A 17382-nucleotide genomic window follows, 5' to 3' on the forward strand; every position below is an offset into this window, starting at 1 on the left:
GTTATGTGGTAGTTCTAGTTCTTGATGCTTACTAGTGTTGTAATTTTGGGTGAGTCATATAACCTCAACTGTTCAAGCCGCCGCGCTGTACTTCATCCAATGCAATTATGGAGAACTAGTACTCACCATTCTTTTTTTCTCAGTTAACGAATCGTACGTGATTAGGAGTCGCGTCAGAGAAATTTGTGTTTTATGAGCGTTGAAGAATTAAGTCCTGAGCTTTCATTTTGGTATTTAGTGTTTTTTTGTCTTGCTTCGGTGTGGTTCTTAACGTTCTTGGTCTTGTTCGGATTTGTTTCCCCCCCTCCCCCCGCGGGAAACCTAGTGTAGTAGTTTGTCTTTCTCTTGGCCATCCGTTTTGACAGTTGAGGAAACTGGGGCAAACAGGATTAAGTGACGTGCGCAGGGTCAAGCGCAGCTAGTAAGTGTCCGAGGTCAGATTTAAAACTTCACGAAGACGAGTCATCCCGACTCCAGGCCTGGCCCTCTTTCTACAGCGCATCTAGCTGCCAGGGTGTGCTCTACGAAGTGAATTTCCAGCTGCTTTTGGAAGGCTGGCTAAGAAAGGGAGAGGCCAGAGACAGATCGATCAGGACAGGTCGGATAGGTTAGTGCTGCTCACTGAAGAACAGTCTGGTGATCTATAAGGCCAGCTACAGAACTCATCGGACCCTCTGATCCCCGTGAACCTGCGTCTGGGACGATAGCCTACGGATGGTTGTTAAAAAAACAATACACAAAAATATTCCTAGTAGCTTTATTCGTAATAATGAAAAAATGGAACCCACCCACGTGCCCAGCAGCGGAATGTCTGAATCGAGAGGCCTGTGAGCGTCAGGGAATATTATTACTGTGCCAGACAAAATGACAAATACGTAAAACCGATACGTGGAAGGGCATAGGAGGAAGACTCAACATGCAATTAGGCCAAGAGGAGAACCCGGTAGCCGAAGAAGCAGGAACCTGACAGCGCAGACTGGAGGGAGCTGGAGAGAGGCCCTGGGCCCCGGGGGCGGGGCTTTGCTGTGGGCTGTTTGGTACCATCTCACTCTATTCTCATCAGAATAGACGGGTCTCCTTCCATTGACACCGGTCTGGATTTTATGGTTTTAGCGCTGCCTTAACTTTATTTTTGGTTTCTAGACGATACGGAGCTGATTATAAAATTTACTTAAGAAAAGAGAGGGCAGGTTCCGGAAATGTGGATAATGGCACTGCAAGACTTGATGGGTTGGTTATGGTGAGGGAGGGAGAGAGGAGTCAAAGATTACAACGGAACTCCTAAGTCTAGGTGACGGGAAGATGATGTCCTGGAGGGGGTTGGGGAAGGGGAGATAACGAGTTCAGTTCGGGTCATGTCGAACTTGAGATGCCTAGGGGACATCCAGATGGAGATGTGTCGACAAGGTAATTCGGGACTGGGACTGAGGAGAGAGGTTGAGGAGTGCGTGTATAGATCTGGGAGTCATCTGCGTAGAAATAGTGATTGAGTTCATGGGCTTTGACAAGCTAGAAAGAATGTAGCGAAACAAGGGGACAGCTCTGGGCTAGAGGACCAAACACTAGGGTTCCGAATCCTGTCTTTGCCATCCACTAGCTGGGTGATCTTGGGCAAGTCATCTGCATCTGGGGGGAGGAGGAAGAGATAAAAAATCCTGAGAATGGTTGCAGGCAGTGAATAAAGGACCTGGCGCTGAGAGATCGGGGAGAGGGGAGCCGCATGCTTAGGTCTTTATTATGGCCTAGCTCCAGTCCGGGTCAAAGAGCCCGAAGAAGGTGGTGGAAGCCGTAATCCTGGGTCTAGGTGTTCAAAACGGGGCGGGGAGGTACAGCATGGAGGATGCCGGGAGCTGCAGCGCCCGTTGGCGCAGAGGGTGCCGGCAGCTGTAGTTCAGAGCAAGGCGGGGGAGTCTCCAGAGCTCGATCACTTGGGCAGCAATTCCAGGAAACGGTGGTGCTCTCGGGGCGCGGTCCCCTTTCGGCGGCGGCCCTGGATGCCCCGGGTCGCTTCTCCCCGGCTCAGGGCGTGGTACTTCCAGGCCTCGGCAATTTGCTCCATCTGGGGGGGGGGGGGCGGGGCCTGTCACCGAAGAAACTCTTCCGAGGGAAGGGGCTTCAGGGACGCACGGGAGGTTTGGGGTGGGGCTCTCTGGGGAGGGTGCACAGTGGGGACTGTGGAGTCCTTGTAGAAGGTGGGGGGGGTCGCATGGTAAAGGCACCCTATGGAAAACGCACAGTAGGGGATACCTGGGAGGTGCACCGTAAAGATCGGGGCGAGGGGCACACAGTAGGGGTTTTCTGGGTGGAGAGGCTGGGTCTGGCAGCCAGCGAGTGGCTCCCCTGCGGCCGCAGGGAGTCGTCCCCTACCGGTATGAAAGGCTCGACCCGGTTTTGCTCCTCCAGCGAACTCAGCTCGGAAGGGGACAGCAGAGGTAGTCGCAGCTCTCCCACTACGGCCTGCGCCACCTGGCCCATCGGCTGCTCCAGCACCGCCTGAAAGAGAGCCCCGCCCCCGCCCGGCCTCGCATCTCGGGTGGTTCCAGCCCCGCCCCCGCCCGGCCTCGCATCTCGGGTTGCTCCAGCCCTGCCCAAGACCAGGCCCTACCCTGCTCTGCCCTGGGGCTCCCGCCTCCCCCCAAGAACTGTCCGGGTCTTCTCCGGGATGCTTTCTCAGAGATCAGCTAGTCCACTCCCCTCGAGGAACCTGAGGCAGTCTAGAGAGGGCAGGCAACTCGCCCAAGAGGGGTCCCAGGCCCGAGGCTCACCGAGCTGACCCTTGCCCAGTGGCGGGTGGCAGCCACAAGCTCGACCTCATCCACTGCCAGGTGGTCACTGTGCAGCACTGCTAACAAGGCGGCCGGGGAGAGCTCGTGGAAGGCTGGGGTCCTCAGCACGTCCTGCCAAGGCAGCACGGGCTCAGGGCCGTCCCCTCCCTGCCGCCCCCCCCCCCCCCCCCCCCCCCCCCCCCCCCCCCCCCCCCCCCCCCCGACCCGGGCTAGGCGGCCTTGGCGGTACCTGGGCATGACGCTCGATGAAATTCAGGCACTTCTCCCGCAACTGCCGCAACCCGAAGGTCACTGCCACCTGTCCAGGACACAGGGAGGTGAGGCTCAAGCCGGGGCTGCCCCAGAGGGGAGAGCAGGCTTCCGGTCTAGCCTCTCTCAGGAGGATCTGAGTTCAAATGTGGTGTCAGACACTACCAGCCATGGAACCCTGGGCAAGTCACTTAACTCCTACCTCAGTTTCCTCCCCTCTAAAATGAGGGTAATAGCAGCAACACGTGAGGATCAAATGAAATATTTCTTTCTTTTTTTTATTTTATTTTTTAGGCAATTGGCATTAAGTGACTTGCCCAGGGTCACACAGCTAGTAAGTGTCAATGTTTGGTCTGAGGCCCTATTTGAACTCAGGTCCTCCTGACTTCAGAGCTGGTGCTCTGTCCACTGCGCCACCTAGCTGCCCCCAAATGAAATATTTCTAAAACGGCTCCTGGCACACTTAAATGCTTGTTCCCTTCCTGTGAAATGGGAGGGAGTGGAAGTTTGTCCTAGCAGGATGGATCATGGGAACATAGCTTTAGAGCAGGAGGGAGTCTTTCTAGAAGCCTGCAGATGGATGCATCGATGGTCCTGGTTCGAGGCAAGCCTAAAGGTTCATGGAAGAGCTGAGAACAGGCCTCTGGCAGACACGGTTTGCCAGCCAGGTGGAGGGTGGGGACCCAGAGGGGAGGAGCGTCAAAGCAGCATCAACACCAGCAGCTGCTGACGCTGAGATAGCTTCATATCGAGGCCAGGAATTATTCATAACCACCCCAGCTGTGGCTAAGAGGCTTTCTGGTTTACTGCGTGTTTTCCGAACAACAGGGGTGGGGGGAAGGGAGAGGGGAGAAGATAGGGAACCTGATCATGCCCATGACACAGATGGGCCAAGGACAAACTGAGGTGTCCTCACCCCTTGGCCCCTCTACACATATTGGAGAGGGATGGGTAGGCAAGGCCCATGCCGAACATTTACAAATGAGGAAATGGGGGGAGGGACAGCAGCAGGCTGAGGGGCTCGATGGATACAGCTTCGGTCACAGGCCACAGCCTCCTGTTTATCACAACAGGAAACAGTGAAAGGTGAAGGTCAGGAGGGTTACAGCTATTCTTAGCCCTGGGGCCTGAGCACCTTACCCTTCTCTGTGACTCCCAGGGGGTCCCAGCCTGAGTGAGCAATCAATCCCTAGGGGTGTGTTTGGCTTAACAAGTGGCCAGGGCAGGGGCCAGTCCCCAGGGCCCTGACTGGCATTTCACATCCTCACAAAAGTCAGGTTGGCAGGGCCCAGCCTCACAGGCACTTCGATGATTATTTGACACACCTACACATACCCCCACACCACCACCCCCTACGCCAACACACACACACACCTCTCATAAGAGAAAGAGTCGTGACAAGCTGTCTCCTGCCCTCAGGAGGCTCCCAATCTAAGGGGGACAGGAACAGCCTCAGGCTCTGGTCTCAGGGGGCTCCCAGTCTGGGAGACAGAAAAAAAAACAAGGAGGCTGTCTGCACTATAGTCAAGGAGGGTCAGAGCTCTGGAGCTGGGCTTTGAAGGGTAAGAAACTGCTGCAGGTGCAGAGACCTAAGGCCACTCCAATGAGGACCTGCCCAGGGCTCACAGAAACCCACCATTCTGACACTGGCAACTCAGCCCCCTCCCAGGCATTGGGGGTCCCTCCCACACCCACCTGCAGATGTTCCCATCTGCAGTCACTCAACCAGACCGGTCCCTGTGATCATAATCATGAGGCCTGCTGGGCCCTTGCCTTCTCTTCCTCATGTGGCTGGGGCTAGGTGTGGGGGTGCATGTGTGGATGAGGGAGATTGGGGATCTGGACTCACCTGCAGGGCCTCACAGACCAGCTCCATGTCCAGGTTCTGCACCACAAATTCCACACACAGCTGGGGTAGAGACAGAGGCAGGGGTTTGGGGAGAGGAGAAGAAGACAAACCCTCTTTAGCCCCACCAGCTCCCTCCTCCCTCCAACACCATGGGATGTCCCAGGAGAGAAGGGGCCCACACATTCAGGCAGTGACAGGCCTCTCCCAGGCTGCCCCCCAACAAATGACATGAAACTATCACACCTAGGTTCAAATCCTGCTCCTTATGTGACCTTGGTCAAACCCCTGTCCTGTTGGAGCTGTTTCCCTCATTTAAAAACAAGGTCCTTTCTTGCCTTAAGTCTGTGGTCCTCACTCTTCAAGACCATGTTACTCAGGCTCCAGTTGTACAGGGAATATTCTCTGCCCATCCCTGGAAAGAGGTAAAAACACCTCCATGGGGTGAGCCAGGGCTCCGGGGGAGGGGCTGAAGACTGGGGAGCTGGCCAGTCCTGATGAGGTTGGCTCTTCCCTGGATCACGAAGGGGGACTATACAGGGCCCAAATTGCATAGGAGTATATATATATATATATATATATATATATATATATATATATATATATGTGTGTGTGTGTGTGTGTGTGTGTGTGTGTGTGTGTGTGTATATATATATATATGTATATATATGTAAGAGGGTGCAAAGGTGTGGAGGTGGGAATTCTTCAGACACAGTGCATTGACCAGGACTTCTGGATCTGGGGGCCCCAAAGGACTAATGACAGTAACGCCTCAAGGTTTTCCAGTGGCTTTAGCTGCTACTGCTACTGCTGCATGTAACAGGTTTCCTGAACTCATAGTAATCTCTGATCATTGCACAGGGGTTCCATCAGTTCTGGCCATTCTGCTGAGGACCTCAGACTGATGTGGGGGGTCTTCTGTGCAGGAGTGGATAGGAGATGAGGCTGCAAAGGCCGGACTCTAAGGTTGGGCAGCTTCAGGCCAGCTGCCATCAGCCCCATTCTATGCCTATGCCAATGTGGTACATACTCACATCCACATAAACATGCCCATTACACCAACTTAGCACACCCAACTTCTGGGGGGCTCAAGCCTGTTGTTGTACCCTTCCTGAGGCATTGGGGGCTTTGAGAAAGGGAAAGGAGGCAGCAGGAATGAAGACTGAGCCCCAGGCTTAGAATATGACCTCTAGCAGGCTCAACAGGGCAGGGGTGGTGGGGGACGGTCAGTGTATACTAGGGCAAACCTATCCTCTGCCCTATCACCCTGGGGTGGGGAGAAGCAGCCCCATCTTACTAGGTGCCAGCCCATAATTGAGTATGGAGCCAGGCAGGAGTGGGCACATTCCCAGGAATTCCTGAATAGGCCATCCCAGTCCTGCCTGCCTGGACCCCCACACATGGTGAAGGCTGGATTTGGGGGCAATCCTAACCCCTCGCTGTCATAGCCGCCCCCACTTAGGTCCAAGCTCCCAGCCTCCCCCGCTCCCTCATCTCCTTAAACCCCTCACCCAAAGCTCTAACTTCTCCCCTCTTGAAGATTCCAAGGCAGCCAATGGGGCAAGCCTGAAGCCAGATGAACAGAACTGGGGAGGAGTTCAAAAGGCCTCTCATTTTACAGAGGGGGAAACTGAGGCTAGGAGAGATGACTTACCGGCATCACAAAGGGAGTGAGTAGATGGTCAAGATTTAAACCCCTGTCTTCTGCCTAAAGCCCTATCACTCCCCACAATGTACCTTCCTGCCCCTCTGGGCCCATCTCAACTTCTCCAGGCACAGTACTCGAATCAGACCCTCGCCCTCTCCCTGCCCGGCCTGGCCAGGAAGCGGCTCACCTACCAAAGCATTGGAGGTTGCCCTAGGGGGCCCTTACCTGGCATTGCCAGCCTGCCTCCCCATCCCCCTACCTCTCGAAGCTCAGACAGCCCATATTCCAGCGATGAAATCAGCACTTCCAGGACCTGTCAGTGAGGAGGGGTGGGGCCGAGGTCAGGGAGAGGCAGGGTTCAGAATGGATGGCCCAGGGAGGGGCCTGGAATGTTACTCCCACCCCTGCCAGCCCCCTCCACCTACTGTGCGCCTGTCCAAGGTGATGCTATTGGTGTAGAGGAACTCCAGCACCGTTAAAAAGGCCTCAGGGGGTACATCAGCCAGGACTACAGGCTCCTCTGGGGCACCCCCCACAGGGTTCTCAGCACTCAGGAGCTGGCGGAAGTAGTCGCAACGGGAGCTCAGCAGGCAGCGATGGGCCAACACTTCCCTCCGGTCTTGGCCCACCAAGAACCGCACATCACTGGGAGAGATAAATGGAGACTGGTCTGAGTTAGGGGCCCCAAGGATCCCCGGCCCACCCTGGTCATCCAGGCTTCAGCCCCTCAGGCTTGGCTGAACCACCCTGGGGAGCTGGGCCTGCTCTCAGGAATCAGAATAGGATGCTAGGGGAATGCTAGGCAGCCATGGGACAGTAACAGTCAGTGGTCTGCAGGGGGCAGAGAACAGCCAGCCTCCCCCAGGCCTGAGCTGGCCTTCTCTAGGGATGGAAAGAGCTTTCCAGCCTCCCGGGCTGTGTGACTCATGCCCATCCCCACGTACCTTTGAAAGGCAGGATGCAGAGAGGTACACACTGGGGCTAGCATCCTGGGACCTTGAAGACAAGCCCACACCTTTTCTGGGGCTGCTAACTCAGCGTTTCCTCACTGGGTTCCACCACTACCGCAAGGAGGCCCCTCCACCCCCTCCTAGCCAGACCTTGAATCTTGTCTAAGGTTATGTTTAGGGAGTGGGTGGGGGCAGAGGTGGGGTAGTTAGGCCCAAGGACCCGAGGTCCTCCAGGCATCCACCAGGCCCTTTTCACTTCACCCTCCCCCAGACAGGACCCAGTCACCAGGAATCAGGAATGGAGCCCTGGATCTTGGAAACTTTGAGTAACTTTGGACAAATCCCTTGCCCTCTCTGCACCCCAGATCAATCAGTTGTGAATGAGAGACTCGTCTTGGACGTTAGGACCAGGACAGGGTCTTTGGGGGTCAGGGCCTGGGTTGGGGATTGGCCACTCCTGCTGCTGGAGCCCACAGCTGCTGGGGGCTTGGGTCAGAGGAGGAGGGAAGGAAATGATGAGGAGTTGGTAAAATTTGCCACCCACAGGTTTCCACCAGAGACCTGGCTGCGCTACGCCCACTTTCCTAACATGCTCTTTGAAAGGGTTAAGAGTTAAAGAGAAATCAGAAAGCCTGGGGTTCCACACTAGAGCCAGCGGGGGTGGCGCTGATGCAGCTGTAGCCCCTGCTGGGGGGGGGAGGGGAAGGTGCCTCCATCCTCCCAGCTCCAGGGAGTCCCCTGGGAGGCCCAGTGGGCTGGGGGGGTGGCTCTCTCAGGCTTCAGTTGCCTAGCATGTTCCGTGGGCCATCCTTGCTACCATATGCCCCAAACCACCTCCAAGAACCCAGGGTCACCCTCAAGAACCCAGACCAACTCTTAGAATTGGAAGAAGGCGTCTGGTCCAATCCAGAGCCATAGAAAGGGCGGGCATCCAGCCTCACCTGGTTCTGATCACCACCTGAGGCTGCACCTTCCACTCTGGGACAGCTCCCATGACAAGTCCAGCCTCAACCAGTCTCTGTAGCTTCCCTTCCATGGGTCCTGTTCCTGCCTTCTAGGGAAGGCTGAGCCCTCTTCCACATGGCAGCTCAGGGAGGCTTGAGGACAGCGATCTGTACCCCCTGTGTGACATCACCCAGTGATGCCGATGAGGCCTGACCTGCTAATTGACTGACTGATTGACTGACCAGGGCAGAGTCAATCCAGGCAGGAGATTCCATGTTCCTATGTAGGCCCTTTGAATTGTTAAATTCCTTTTCTTGGCTGCCCCCATCACCCTGATGACTCATATTGAGCTAGGGGTCCACTCAAATCCCCAGATCTTTTTCGGAACAAGAGCTGTCTAACTACTCTCTTCCTCTCTCCACTTGGAAAGTTGATTTTTGGGACCAAGTTTCAGGCCTCCCATTTGTAATGAAGTTATCCTATTAGATTTGGCTCAATCTTCTTGCCCGTCAAGATTGTTTTGGGTCCTATGTCATCCAATGTGCCAGTTCTGTATGTTACCTAAAGATATGATAAATGTTTGATCTTTACCAGTATCTGAGCCATTGATTAAAATGTTAAACAGGGGCAGCTAGGTGGTGAGGTGGATAGAGCACCAGCCCTGGAGTCAAAAGGACCTGAGTTCAAACCCGGCCTCAGACAGGTTCTAGCTGTATGACCCTAGACAAGTCACTTAACTCTGATTGCCTTAAAAAAAAAAAAAGACAAAAAATGTTAAACAGTTCAGGGCTCAGCAGATCCCTGGGGCACTCCACTGAAGACCTCCTGCCAAGCTGACATTGACACTAAACCTCTCATTAATGGTTAACCTGCCTCCTCAGGGTACTTGAGGCACCCCCTTTTCCCATCTTCTGGCCCTGCACAAACCCAGACAAATCACCCACAAGGCTAGAAAGACTTACCTGTTCCCCTGGCCTAGGTTTCAGCCCCCTCTGCCCTGCCTAGAGGAGGTACTTGAGGTCAGGGTCCAGGGAGGAGGAGGGCCTGCCCAGTGCACCCCCCTCCAGGGCACCTTACTCCACTGCTTTTCAGTGGCATTCACTAGCCTGGGTCCGATGAGCCTGGTGGTTCCAAGGTCTCTGTCACCTGCAAGCAGCCTTTGGGAGCTTCCAGGCTACCCTGTCCAGCACAGTCTCCATGGCTGGGATCCCAGCAGGAGACCTAGAGCAGGCCAAGGAGGAGCCCAGCTGCCAACCCTCCAAAGGAGGGGAGAGAGCACTGGCAAGGCTCCATCTGTGTGGGGCAGGAGAAAAGAGGGGAAAGTCACCGAATCTGAACTTCATAGGCCCAGCCCAGGGCACTGCCAGGGACCTTGAAGCCTACAAAGTCACCAGAGTCTCTAATCCAAAACCTCCCCCTCCCCCTCAGGCAGCCCATCTGGACCCCAGGCAGGGTTGGGGGGGAGGGGCTGGAAAGGAGGGGGAGTGGCCTGAGCTCTAGGGTTAGAAGGGCCTGTCTTGTCTAAGACAGAAGAAGAAACTGAGTCTCAGAGAGAGACCAAAAATCATATAGGTAATAAGTGCAAAGCCAAGATTGGAACCCAAGACCCTTGATCCCAAATCCTGCATCATTCTTGCTACCACTGGAGGGGAGAGGAGAGGGGGCCCGGGATGGATGAGACAAGGTTAGACCAGAGGTTGTCTGTCCCAGTAGATCCTTCCCCCTCAGCAGGGATGCTGGGAACTCCTTCATCCTATTTCAATGGCAGTCAGAGGATGGGACCGGGGCATAGCTGCTGGTGTCCATCACCCTGGGGCTAAGTTCAGTGCAGCACTCCTGTCCTGCCTGGAGTAGAAAAGCAGAGGCCAGCCCGAGAGAGAACCAAGCTGACCTCCCTCCCACCCAGGAATCTACCCTCCCCATCCCACTCCCAACCTGGCACTTCCCTGGACTGGTCTGTGCAAGGCAAGGACATTATGCCAATAGCCTGCTCAAGGCACTACTCAATTGGGCCCCAGCCAGGAAAACCAACCAAGACCTGGAAGATGGCTGGGGACAAGCACCACAGGGAAAGTGGGAGAAGCAATCTGCTGGTCCTGCCCTGCCCTGCCTCCTGCTACTGCTCTCCTGACAGCCCAGCCCACACGAATCACCACCCTCCCTAGCCTCCTCCCTTCAGAGTCTGAAGCACCCATGGGGTCACAGCATCTAGAGCCTTGGAGGACAGGCTCACAGAGCAAGGCTTGGAGGTCATGTAATCCAGCCTATAACTGACCAAGAGTTGCTATATCTGCAGCTGCCGCACAAAAGCGCACCTAGCCTGTGCTTGCAGACCTCCAGTGACAGGGAGCTCACTTCCTCCACTGGCAGCCCTTCCACTCTGGGATAGCTCGCATGGTGAGGAAATTCTTCCATAAATGGACCCTAAATTTGCCTCTTGACAAATCCTCCCTCCCACATTGCCCCCAATTCTGCCATTAGGGGCCAAATAGAACAGGTCTGACCCTTCTACTCCATGAGGATGTGTCTTCCACATGTCTTTCCCCTTGATCTTCCCTCTTCTACAGCCTAAAAATGTTCAGTTCCTCCAAGAGATTCTCCTAAACAGGACTCCAGGCCCTTCCTCTGGACACACCGCTCCTCAATCACATCCTGCCTATTCAGGGATGCCCAGGACTGACCACGGCACTGCAGAGGATATCTGCCCCAAGCAGAGCTCAGGGGGACCATGGCCTCCCTATTCCTGGAAGCTCTGCTCATTAACCTTCTCACCTGTCATGCCATACTTTGATTTATATTGAGCCTGGGGTCTCCTAAAACCTCCAGATCCTTGGCCTCCCCAATCCTGTATTTATAACATTGCCCATTGGTGCCAAGCACAGAGCTGGTCACACGGCAGAGAGCTAGGTGATTTGGCCAGGGTCAGATGCCAGCAAAGCAGGCTTCCTGCCTCCAGGCATGAAGCCAAATTAGACTATGTGCTGCTTGAGGGCAGGACAAGGATCTCCTCCTTTCCTTATGCCTCCTCCCAGCACAGATGGAAGGATCAGTCTTTGATGGCCCAGAAAAGCCAGTCACTGCTTGTCCTTTCTGGTCCTGGGCCATCTCATTAGGCTACCTATTCTAGAGCACTCCCCCCACAGTCAGTGACCCAATTCTCCAATCCCCATTAGCCAATCAGGACGCTTCCTAGGTGCTGAGCACCCCTAGACATCACCTGGTACCATACAGCTTCTCCTGAGAGAAGTGTGGGTAGGGTCCTCATTGACTGAAGCAGGAAAATGTTCCCTACCATCCAAGGCTCCGACAGGACAACCACAGACAGGGTCTCTGCCTCAAAAATGGATGTGCCATTGGGTGCCCTGGTGAGGTTGCAAAGCTGGGTAGAGGAGGAAAGGCTAAGCTTCTTCAGGCAGACCCAGTCATGTCCAGAGCCAGTCAGAGACAAGGACCAAATGGGGCCTTCTCTGAGTAGACCCAAACAGGCACCCTCCATCCCACAGGGAAACTGGAAGATCATGGAGTTTGGAAGCTTTGGAATCCAGGCTGAATTAGGGAAGGAGTGTTAGTGAACAGCAAGGAACAGCAGAGAGCCAGAGGGGGGACACTCACACTCCCCCTCTCTTAGGAAGAACAGCTGAAGTGAGAACTGAAATAAGAAGGGATGGTGGTGGCTAGCCCCACCCCCAACCTTTGTCATCTGCCCGGTGGCTGGCCAGTCCTGAGCTAGCCCAGGCTCATGCTAACAGCCTCTGGGGTGCCTCACCACGCAGCAGTGGTCCCCCAGCTCAGTAGGGCACCCTCATCTCCATCCAGCCTCCAACTCATTCTCTTCCTCCCACAAACCTCCTCCATCCTCTGAGTCACCAAGACTGAAACCTGAGTCACTTGCCTCCAACCTCCAGCCTCCAGTCCTTTATCCAATCCTTCCTCCACACTAGTCTTTCTTCAGCACTAGCTTCATGACATCACACCTCACTCTCCAACCTCTTTAGCTTGGCATTTAAGACTGTCCCCAAGAGGATCCCTTTGTCCCAAGTACCCCCTGGATGCTTCTGCCTTTCCTTCCATGATTATCCCCCTCCTCTGAGAAGCTTTCTTTGCTCCCCCCAGCTCTTGGTGGCTTCATCCTTCCTCTTTTCCTCCTCCCTCCCTCCCAGCAGGACAACAGACTGTCTCAATGACTTGTCACTCAGCACTGGGCTTCCTACTGCTTGGACTCATACATAGGTGCCTCTGTCAAGGGCGGGGACATTGCCATTGTGCCTAACCCTACTACTGCCCAGAGTCCTGCAGAATCAGAATCATTGAACCTGAGTTAGAAAAGCCCTTAGAGGCACTTATCCAAGATGTATCTGAAAGAAATGCCCAGTGGAGTTGTGAAATGATCCAACCATTCTGGAGAACAATTTGGAACTATGCCCAAAGGGCTATAAAAATGTGCACACCCTTTGACCCAGCAATAGCACTTCTAGGGCTGTATCCCAAAGAGATCATACAAATGGGAAAAGGACCACATGTACAAACATATTTATAGCAGCTCTTTTTGTGGTGGCAAATTGAGAGGATGCCCATCAATTGGGGAATGGCTAAACAAGTTGTGGTATATGAATGTAATGGAATACTATTGTGCTATAAGAAATGATGAACAGGCTGACTTCAGAAAAACCTGGAAAGACTTGTATGGTCTGATGCTGAGTGAAGTGAGCAGAACCAAGAGAACATTGTACACAATAACAGCCACGTTGTGTGATGACTAATATTGATAAACTTAACCCTTCCCAGCAATACAAGGATCTAAGACATCTCCAAAGGCCTTGTGATGGAAAATGCTATCCACATCCAAAGAAAGAACTATGGAGTTTGAATGCAGATCAAAGCATACTATTTGCTATTTTTTTTTCTTCTGTTGAGCTTTGTTTCTTATTTTCTGGTGGTTCCTCCTATTGGATCTAATTCCTACTTACAACAACACTAACGTGAAAATATGTTTAATAGGAATGTATATGTATAGCCTATATCAGATTGTGCACCATCTTGGGGAGGGCAGTGGGGAGGAAGAGGGAGAAAAATTTTAAACTCAAAAGCATATGGAAGTGATTGATGATAAATCAAAATAAACTAATTAAAAAAAAAAACCAGAAAAAAAATGCCCAGCAAGTGCTCATCCAGATTCTGCTAGAATATCTCCAGGAAGATATTCTACTCACTACTTCTCACTACTTCTACAGGGCTCACTACTTCTTTAGGTAGCACACAATACATTCTCAAAAAAAAAAGTGCTCTTGATAGAAGGCTGTGAAGGGAGCCCTGGATCCCAGCTCTTAACTGTTCGTGTGGCCATGGCCAACTCTTATTCCCTCTCTGGTCTTCAGTTTTCCTATCTGTAAAATGAAATGCTGACCTGGGTGATATCTAAGGATCCTTCTTGCTGTTGGGAGTCTGAAGACCTGGGCTGGACTCAGGTGTGCTACTTAATGTGTAAAGCCCTTTCTCTGAGCCTCAGTTTTCTCCTCTATAAAATGGGGAGCATAATGGTTTCCCTAGCTGTGGTATGCTCAAGTGCTTTGGCAAGCCTAGCTTCTCTAGGCAGTAGAGCTGAGCAGGAGACTCCCAGGGCACCACCAGGGTAGAAGTGCCAGGGAGAAGACGAGGCCAGAATTAGCCTTGTACATACGACTCCCTGCTTTCATGGAGGTCCTTAGGTTAACTTTGACCCCTAGGCAAGTCATGAGAGCTGGACAGTTCCTCTCCACTCTGGACCTGTCCCTACCCCTGTCAGATGCGCACTGACCTCTTCTCCCTGCTGAGGCTGACTGCTGTCCACCAGCCTCACTGTACCCCATGCCCAGTGTGCCCACACCTCTGCCTGGACTGGAGGACTTATAGAAGCCTAGATTGAGACAAGCAAGGGCCCTATGCAGAACAAATGGCAGAGCTGGGATTCGAACCCAGGTCTTTGGCTCTAAAACTTACACTCTTTCTCTTATGCCATCTGTGGAAGCCCCAAAGCTAGCACTGCTACCCACTACTAGTGGTCAGAGTCCCATCTGGGTTTGAGAAGGCCAGTTGGGATTGCATGAGGGGAGGGAAGGGACATGTTCGGAGTATAGAGGGGTCCCATGAGGCTACCCTCTAGGCTGAGGAGTGATGGAGGTGGGGGAGCTTTGAAGTCAGGGGACCCACCTTGAAAGTGTGTTCACCACCCCATCTCATCCCACCTGTGTTACCTCAAGCAAATCCCTTCCTCACTCTGGCCTCAGTTTCTTGCTCTGTAAAATGGGAAAGTTCTGATTTCCAAGGATCCTTCCAGATTCAGTAATACAGTAGGAGCTGGAGCTTGGGCTGCCATAAGAGAGGCCAAGTTTCCAGGAATAAAGAGGGGAGAATCCTGCTTGTCTAGGCCCAGGGCCAACCACTCCTGGGAGACTTTGCTTGGCTCTGGGTGATTCGGTTGTTTGAGGACATTGATAAGCTGGACAGCGTCTGGGGAGGGTGACTAAAATGGGCAGGGAGGAGGACTGGGGGAAGGAGCTAGCCATGTTTGGGGGGAAACTCAGAGAGGCCAGCAGAGCGGTATCTTCAAGTATCCCTGGGACTGTGCCAGAGGTCAGAAAAATGGGCCTTCTTGGGTGAGGCCCCAGAGGGCAGAGGGGAGACTACAGAGACTGAATTGCAGGAGAATCTTCCTGGCGCTGAGAGCTGTGCAGAAGTGGAACTGTTTGCTACAGAAGGCAGTGGCCTCCCCGTTGAAGGGAGTCTTCAAGCACAAGTCGTATGACCCGTTGTCGGGGATGCTTTAGGGGTGGTGGGTAGTCTTAGTCAAGGGCAAGTTGGAGGCTCAGGGAAATCCCTGGCAGAGCTGGGAGAGGGCGTTCCCCAGGCACACGCAAGGTCCGGTTCCCTCGGGCACAGGTACGGTGCACACATGCACTCACACACCCTGTCACACAAGCACTGTCTCACACAGTAAGTGCGACACATGCGTGCCTTGCAGACCACTCGCCCCCGGGCACCCTGGGCCCAGCCCGTGGCCCCTAGTTCCTGGGCACCGGCTTTGCTAGATTGCGCTCACACCAGCGTACCCAGGCGTACGCTCAGCCTGTGCCCAAGGTCCTCTGGGGTTACACCTGGCACTGGCCGCTCCCGCCCCCGTCCCGGGGCTCACCTGAAGCGCGCACAGTTGAGCAGCCCCCGCAGGGCGGCCCTGAAGGTGGCTGGGTCTCCTTGCACCGAGTGAGGCGGCACCTGGGCCGGAGCTCCACCTGGCGGCCCTCCCGGGGGTCCCATGATCCAGGCTGGGAGGGGCGAGGTCAAAGGCGCGGCGGCCAAGCCCGCTCCCAAACCCAAACCCGAGCCTGAACCAGAAGATCGCACCCGCCTGCGGGCCCGAGATCTGGAGCCTTCCTGGAGGAAACGGCAGCGGACGCGGGCTGGGTCCAGGCAAATGCTGTTGCCGCCGCAGTTGGCGCGGGGGGTCCCGGCCCCAGACAGCCCCGGCCGGGCCCCCCCAGAGCTCCCAGCCCTTAGGCATGGAATCCCCGGGTTGGCGTCACTTCCGGTCACTGAGGTCCGGGCCAGCCCCTCCCGGGCGCTGTGCCCAGCGCTCCAGGAGCCTCCCCTCCAGGCGCCCTCCTTCCCTGGGCAGCGCCGCAGCCACCACCGGGCTGAGCTTCTCGAGCTCCAATGGGGCAGCCTGACCCATGTGCCGCCAGGCCCGGCGCCGCCGCGCAAGACCCCAGGCTGGCCGGGCTAAGCAGCAGCGGCTAGGTGCCCCGGGACCCTGGCCTGGCCAGGAAGGGGCAGCAGCCCAGGCCCCTGAGCCCCCGCAGCGCCCCCTACCCCAGGCTGGGCCCGGGGCAGAAGCCCTGAGGTCACAGGGAAGGGAGGGCTTGGCATCTCCTCCCTCCCCCATCCCCACCCCCACCCTTTGGGTTGACTCAGTCCAATCAATGGGTGACCCTTGGGGCTGAGCTCAGGTGATAGCCGCTCTCTCCCTCCTGATTCATCCCTGACACAAAGCTTAGCTCTCCCCGGAATGAGGGAGGGAGGAAAGAGGAGGCAGGCCCCAGGGCACACACCCCTCAATAGTCCCAGGGGCAGAGTTATGGGATGACTGAGAGTCTGAGGGCCTGGGTTCAGATCCTGTTTTAGCCTACCACTTCAGCATCTTTGCCAAGAGAACCATAAATGCCATGTACCAAAATAAAGTCAAAATGGGTACATGATTTACATATAAAGGCTGATACCATAAGCAAAATGGGAGAGCAAGGAATAGTTTACCTGTCAGATTTATGGAGAACAGAAGAACTATGCCAAACAAGAGATAGAGAACATTATGAAATGCAAAATGGATAATTTGGATTACATTAAATTGAAAAGTTTTTGCCCAAACAAAGCCAATGCAACTAAGATTAGGAGAGAAGCAAAAACTGGAAAAGAAGTCTTACAATCAGTGTCTCTGATAAAGGCTTCATTTCTAAAATATATAGAGAACTGAGTCAAATTTATAAGAATACAAGTCATTCCCCAATTGATAAATGGTCAAAGGATATGAACAGGCTGTTTTCAGAGGAAGAAATTAAAGCTAACTATAGTCATATGAAAAAATGCTCTAAATCACTATTGACTAGAGAAATGCAAATCAAACAACTCTGAGGTACCGCATCACACCTATCAGATTGACCAACATGACAAAACAGGAAAATGATGAATGTTGGAGATGATGTGGAAAAATTGGAACACTAATACATTGTTGGTGGAATTGTGAACTGATCCAATCATTCTGGAAAGCAATTTGGAACTACGCCCAAAAGGCTACAAAAATGTGCATACCCTTTGACCCAGCAAAACCACTTCTAGGTCTGTATCCCTAAAGAAATAAAAAAACAACAAGGAAAAGGACTCACATGTACAAAAATATTTATAGCAACTCTTTTTGTGGTGGCAAAGAATTAG

The 17382-nt window shown here is 53.8% G+C and overlaps 1 protein-coding gene across 3 annotated transcripts; it reads right to left on the reverse strand.

Annotated features, from left to right (window-relative positions):
- Positions 1-743: 743 nt before the first annotated feature.
- BTBD19 (BTB domain containing 19) lies at positions 744-15959 on the reverse strand. 3 transcript variants are annotated; one of them, XM_027838080.1, is made up of 9 exons: positions 8421-9090; positions 6955-7174; positions 6755-6842; positions 5220-5296; positions 4885-4944; positions 3016-3084; positions 2766-2897; positions 2368-2493; positions 744-2059 (listed from the first exon to the last, which is right to left on the reverse strand). In XM_027838080.1, the coding sequence occupies exons 1-9, from the start codon at positions 8513-8515 to the stop codon at positions 1925-1927; spliced, it is 1002 nt and encodes a 333-aa protein (XP_027693881.1). In that variant the 5' UTR covers positions 8516-9090; the 3' UTR covers positions 744-1924. The 3 variants fall into 3 exon arrangements, with proteins under 3 accessions (XP_027693881.1, XP_027693882.1, XP_027693883.1); XM_027838081.1 differs by lacking the exon at positions 8421-9090 and adding an exon at positions 7474-8384; XM_027838082.1 differs by lacking the exons at positions 5220-5296; positions 8421-9090 and adding an exon at positions 15593-15959 and having other exon boundaries at positions 6789-6842.
- Between the last annotated feature and the right edge of the window lie 1423 nt (positions 15960-17382).

Source organism: Vombatus ursinus, unplaced genomic scaffold (genome assembly GCF_900497805.2).
Source record: "Vombatus ursinus unplaced genomic scaffold, bare-nosed wombat genome assembly UNPS02014825.1, whole genome shotgun sequence".
Taxonomy (NCBI): domain Eukaryota; kingdom Metazoa; phylum Chordata; class Mammalia; order Diprotodontia; family Vombatidae; genus Vombatus; species Vombatus ursinus.

Bases quoted from the DNA above. Each gene is read 5' to 3' on its own strand.
- BTBD19 (XM_027838080.1), bottom strand. From the start codon at position 8,515: ATGGAAGGGAAGCTACAGAGACTGGTTGAGGCTGGACTTGTCATGGGA. The intron at 5,297-6,754 runs GTAAGGGCCCCC...ACCTCTTTCCAG, and splicing joins AGGCAGGCTGGCAATGCCAG to GGATGGGCAGAGAATATTCC. The intron at 2,898-3,015 runs GTACCGCCAAGG...CTGCCTTGGCAG, and splicing joins TCATCGAGCGTCATGCCCAG to GACGTGCTGAGGACCCCAGC.